Raw genomic sequence first — 6268 nt, 5'->3', positions numbered from 1 at the left:
GGGAAAGCTCCGGGAATGGAATACACAGGAGCTGCACACCTCAAACCATCTCCTGCAAGTCTGCACCACAATTAAGGTTGCCAGCATCACAAAGTAACCAGAGAAATCCTTAAAATATCTGTATTTCGTGTACTAGGTGTAGATAAACGTGACAAATAACTGTAAGAAAAAGTGCAGAGCAATGGATTCACAGCATCTCCAACCAAAACTTGGAATCGAGTTTAGATGCCAGTATTTTCCATGCTGGAACTGCTGATGGCTGCATGTAAGGCAGCTCCAAGTGGACACACCTAACTGCTGCAGTTAAAATTCATCAAGGTACTTCCACACTGCAAATATCAGAAAAATCTCTTACCAGACATGAACTCAGACCTAATGCAGATGTGCAAAAAAGAGACTCAAATGGAAAGAGTAATTTTTCTGATTTAATAGAAATAACAAAAACAAAATGGCTTTCAAACAATGCTTTAAAGTGATCTAATACAACTTCTACAGCACATTCCAGAGCACTTGACAAGAAATATTTACAGGCAGCTAATGTATTAAATAACCATGTAAAGAAAACATTTTTCTTACACATCAGCAAAAAACACAGGAACAGAACAATTAGAAACGGTAACTTTGTTTTAAAAAAGTTAAATATGATTATTCAGATAATACAATACCACAGAAACAGCACTTCTTGAAGAATCATAGTAAAAGATGAGAGGAGTTTACTATGTGCAAAAAAGAACCAGTTCAATTACTGGAAGCGAGAAATAATCAAAGAATGCCATGAATTTAACCCTTCCATGAATACATTTACATGTAAAACAGGCTTTCAACTGCACAAATCTTCATAGGCTTATATACAAGTTTCATGGTGTTCTGAACCTAAGAAATATCCCATTTGCAGACCATTAGCAGACATGCACTTTGTTTTTTTTTTTAAAATGTAGCTCACACTCGAGTGAATGCTGCAACAAGTCAAACTTATAAAATATTTTAGTACCTCTCCTTGTATAAATTCAATAAATTCTAAAGAAAGCAGCCTTGAGCTGTAAGATCACTCAATAGAAAAGGCCAAAACTGTATTTCATACATTTAATAGTTCACTTCTAGTAAAGATACCCAAATTAACCTCATTTTTTTAAAACTCATTCAATTCAGATATATTAGAAAGCATATAAAGTAGAAGCCCCACAAGCAAACATAGGAACTAGATGAAAGAGTTATTGTACACACACACTTTGACAAAATAAAGATACAATGCATATGTTCAATATGAAATATGTCTATGTAAACTGTGGCATATAAATTTTTTTTTTAAAAAAGTACCTTCGTTATTTACTCAAACACCTACTTTTTAAAAAAATATGTAACTTTCCCCAATTTTTAAAATAAAATGCCACACTATATTGTGAGTGACTCCTGCGCACTTTTGTTTTTAAAAGCTAGACTTGGTGATATGCATACAAACTTGCCTATAAAATCACTATCCAAAGAAAAGGATTCCTGTCATGTGAATAGGCAACAGGCAAAGCACTTTTATTGCTTTTTCCAAGGAAGAGAGTAAGAAAAACAAGAAAAAGCCAGCTTCCAGTATATCACACACATGGCTTTAAAATACTGTTGCCTTTGCCTAAGCTTTTAGAGGTCAGCCAATAAACCAGGTTAAACAACAGAATGATAAATTTGGACTAATTTTAAGGACTTCTGTTCCAGTGGCTTGGAGAAATGTTTATAAAACACTTCAGTGACCCAGTGTTAAATGTTCTGACAGTCAAATGTTGTAACAGCAATGGTGACATTCCACACAAAAGCACAAACCTCTCCACGTTTAACAGGGCATTTCTATTTGCTGAAGTTTGGGGAACATCCTTTTTTGGATAGTAACTCTGCCTTACAATACTATAGGCCACCTAATGCCAGGGCAGTTAAATAAGAGACCTGAACCTATTCAGCTGGTTATCACTAATCACTAGTAATTATATGGCAGGATACCTGCTGAGGTAATTGGAAGTCCACAAGTCAGATCCCGTACACTTTCCACTCTTCTTTCAAAAGCAAGTAGCCTTTTACTTCTTTGGATTAACTTAGAACTTCAGGGTCATTTACCACAAAATTTGAGACATGAACAGTCTTTTTCACAAGTATTTAACTGAGAGCATGCAGCTACATCAAGTGCTGGGCTGTCTCCCTGCTCTCCTGCTGGAACACTGAATCATGCAGACCAAGGAGCTGGCACACAGAGCACCCACCACAGCTCCTCTCTGCTCAAGTTTTACTGATGTAAGCTATGCCCTGATTCCCAGGGTAAAGCACACTCTCCCTTGCACATATTGCACACACACCATCCAGCACTGAGAAGATGCTCTGAGAACCACAGTGGGCTGTTAAGCCCTATCAATTTGCTCTTGGACAAGTTACATAGAGTGTGGCATCAAAAAGCTTTTTTGATTGAGAAAAACTTTTATCTGTTCTGTGATGAATATTTACAGGCTACAGATTCAGGAAATGTATTAGCAGAGCTTACCTAACACTCCAAATATTTTTTAATAGAACTTAGCTAATGTCAAACTAATCATCGAATTGTTGTATTGGGAGTTCCAAAAGGAAGATGGGGGAAATAAAGTTTTGTTTATCTAAAGAACAGGTCAGATTTCTTGCACACAAAATTCCCCATACTACTAATGAACACTCCTGAGCTGAATGGAAGGAGCAACTCTTGAAGTTCAGTGGGTTATGTGCATGAAAAGAGCTTGAACTCTCAATCATGGTCTAAGCTTAGCACCACTTGTGGTTTGCAGACAAACCACCAGAACACAGGCTGTCACAAGCCTACAAAGTTTGGCAATTTTTTTCTACCTCATCCTAAGGAGAAGCTGTCCCAAAACACTTCAGTCATCTGCTCTGGGGTCTGGGTAGAAAACGATGGCATGGTCCTTGCAGCAGCCAGGGAGCTTGTGCCACCCTGGGACCACAGCTCTGCAGCATGGTCCTTTCTCAGCTCCATGACCAGCCTAGGATGCCATCAAGGTTGTCCTGTGCTCCAACTCAGGCAGCACATATCTGCAGTACTTGAACCCACGACTTGTGCCTTAGAATAGGAACAGTTAAAAAGGTGAGGCCTGAAGGCAGGGAAACCTAGAGCTCTTCAGTGCCATAAAAATTGTAACCCCAATTGAAGAGAATTCACAGAATCTTCTTTTCGTGATAATTTTAATAATATTCCTTTGCAAAATGGAGCTGAGAAACTAGAAATGCATAAATAGGCAACACACAGAGGCATTAAATGATCCCTTGTTACTATTAGTGTCCTATTCACACACATTCTTTTCTACAGGCAAAGTTTTTGCTATTTGTCTATTTAGTATGTTTGGGTAGAATTACTTCTCCTTTCACTTATGAACCGGCCAAAAAAATTTAGACTGGCATTATGTTAATATCAGAAACAAAAAAAAAACCAGTTTGAGTTTTAAATGTAACATTTGTGTAACCTAAAGGAGCAAGCTTGAAATTATAAATACCTCTAGTCCCCTTATTTAAGAAGTACAGTCACAATGTACATACACTTGGTTCTTATAAGAAGAAATTAAATCTTAAGGTATTTCAATAAAAATGGTTGAGAGCATATCTCAATTTGATACTGTGCTAAAATATTTATCTTTACCATTATGGTAAAGCATATATGCCACAGAAATCGCTCATGCTAAGTACACCAAAACCCCAGTGATTTACGACAGAATTGCTGTATTCACACAAAATCTTATGGCAAATTTAGTCTGTCCAACGTGACCTATATGAAGGCCAGATATTACATTTATTACTTCTAGTATTTCTGCCAGTAAAGAAGGGAACAACTCTTCAAACTAGAATTACTTTGCAATGACCTCCTTTCTAACCAGAGATGCCAGCATGAAGGCAGTATGCAATGGAAAGGCACTGCAGAGATGCCTGACACAAGGAAACCCCAAAATTGTTCTGCTTTCAGTATTTGACCAGAAACCACTCAAAGCCATATCCTGGTCCATGCAAGTGCTTTGTTCAGTGGATGGACAAGTAAGCCAATCTCAACAGATTTATTCCAATCTTTCTTGACATTTTGCTCATAAGCTGCTTCTGAAGAAAGTTCCAAGTAGTACTCTAATAAAAATAAGACAGAACCTCAAAATGAACGCAATGTTAGAAATAGCATATATTACAAATCTTTTCTTGATAGGAACAATTAATAAGAATACATATTATCTTAAAAACAGTTCAGCAAATGTTGCTGATCTGCAAGATATCTCAATTCACTATTTACAAATAAGACAAAGTGAATACAGGAAATTTTACACATTTGGTAGTTAGTAGGTTATTGTTTGCCAAGTGGCCTATTAGAAACTGATACTTAGGAAGACTGGAAAAACACTGCAACAAGTTACTATCTCTTCAGTCTATATTTGCAGTACAGAAAATTAGACAATGAATACTGGAGATAACATTCTGCCTCAATAGGGGGAATCAGGAACAGATGACACAATGCTAAGATTTTGCCATGAATGCCACTAAAACATTCTGTGTAGAGGATTCACCCTAAATATACACAGCCCTACTGGAAAGGGAGTGGTGCAACCATTTGAGTCTTTCACCTGTCAAGAATTCACACTCCTGCACTTGCCAATTCAGAACAGTTTAATGATTTTTTTTTTTTTCCTTTTGCTGTACATAAAATGGATAAAGTCAAATTTAGATAACTGGATCAACACAGAAGATCAGTTATTCACAATACTGCTTAAATGAGATGATAAAAGCAATGACCAATGACTAACTGTTCATACAAAGAGGGGGTTTCAGGAACACTGCTTACAGTTAATGCTGCTGTCCAGCATGAATGCAAGATACAGTAACTGCCTTGGTCCAGTCCTGCAGAGCATTTTACTAAGCAGTCTCTTCTGTACTTGGAACATCTATTAATTCTGCTTCCCTTCAACATTCATCCACATCTATCTGTGAGCCCAAGGTAAGCGAGTGTGTCCCCTCCATTGGGAGAATAAAGAATATAGCAAATAATCAAGGAAAAATAAAAAAAAACAAACTACCAAAAATTTACAATACATTTTTTCCCCTTTTGATGAGAATGCTATTCTGTACAAGTGTTTTTTGTAATCTAATACTGTTTAGAAAGCTATCAGCTTCTTCAAGATGGCCACTGTAGGCATGATAATATTCCAGGAACACTTAAATAACAGTTTTTACAATAAATTTTAGGTCCATGTCATTAGATTACTTTATATGTACTGGTCTCTCATCTGATTTTAGGCGTTTTCTACGTGGCTGTATAAAATCTTCATCGGAGTCCTCAGTTATTTCACCATCATCCTCTTCCTGCTCAAATTCAGGCAAAGGCTGGAAGGTCCTGTCTGGGTAGATCTCTGTAAGTTTATCTTCAAAGTATAATGCAACTGCCTTCCCTGCCTGTGCTACTTCTGAATCAGCCTGTAAATAAAAGAAGACAGGAATATTCACCTGTTGGAAATGCACATCCCTTCACCAAGTGTGCATGGTCTGAAACGCTTACCTTCAAATTAATCTCTTGTGTTTCTGCATAAACTTGAACAACTTTCATCATCTAAAAAGGATACCAGAGTCAAAAAAAATGAAATTATAATCCTTTCTAAAGTTATGAGATTGCATAGGATTGGATGACTTAAGTCAGCCATAACAACAAAACAGTTTGTTATGGACCACACCTCTAGCTCTCACACTTAGTGGCAGTAGGTTTAAAACAGTGGTGACAAGAGGTAAACAAACCTTCAAAGAAACACACAACCTTTGAACACATAAGTGTCTCCCAGTCATTTTCAAAACCACAATCTACTTGTGACTGTTTTCTCTATTATAAATTTTAGTTGTCTGGACAGTATTGTGGGACAGTCTCACTTTAGAGAGAAGGGCTCCATGAGACTACTTTCTTGGGGGTCTTACCACTTCAATTTCTATTTTTTAAAAGCATATGGCTTAGAGGCACCAGACATGATGTTATTATGCGTGGTCAGGTGGAAAATCTTTTCCAAGAGCCAGCATTTCAAACAGTGAGACAAGACCAAAACACACTTCTTTTAAACAAAACCAAAAAAAACCCCCAACCAACAGAAAAAAAAACCAAACACCACCACATTCAGTCCTTGCTCTTTTTTTTTTTACACTTGTCCCTAAGAGCTGCAGCATGTTTTCCTCTACAGTAGATGCTTCATTAATTCCCTTGATTGAGAAGTTCACATAATTGCAACTTCTTCCACAGTGC

At 37.1% G+C, this 6268-nt stretch overlaps 1 protein-coding gene across 1 annotated transcript in view; it reads right to left on the bottom strand.

Moving 5' to 3' along the window:
* Positions 1-412: 412 nt before the first annotated feature.
* The window catches only part of TRIM33 (tripartite motif containing 33), a 28300-nt gene continuing 22444 nt past the window's right edge, over positions 413-6268 (bottom strand). The window contains exons 19-20 of the mRNA XM_030465455.1: positions 5543-5593; positions 413-5460 (exon numbers count right to left, since the gene is read on the bottom strand). Of these exons, the coding sequence (XP_030321315.1) occupies positions 5248-5460; positions 5543-5593 (264 nt within the window). The 3' untranslated portion in view covers positions 413-5247. The remainder of the gene's footprint in view (positions 5461-5542; positions 5594-6268) is intronic.

Source organism: Calypte anna, chromosome 26 (genome assembly GCF_003957555.1).
Source record: "Calypte anna isolate BGI_N300 chromosome 26, bCalAnn1_v1.p, whole genome shotgun sequence".
Taxonomy (NCBI): Eukaryota; Metazoa; Chordata; class Aves; order Apodiformes; family Trochilidae; genus Calypte; species Calypte anna.
This window is presented reverse-complemented; position numbering and strand designations above follow the sequence as displayed.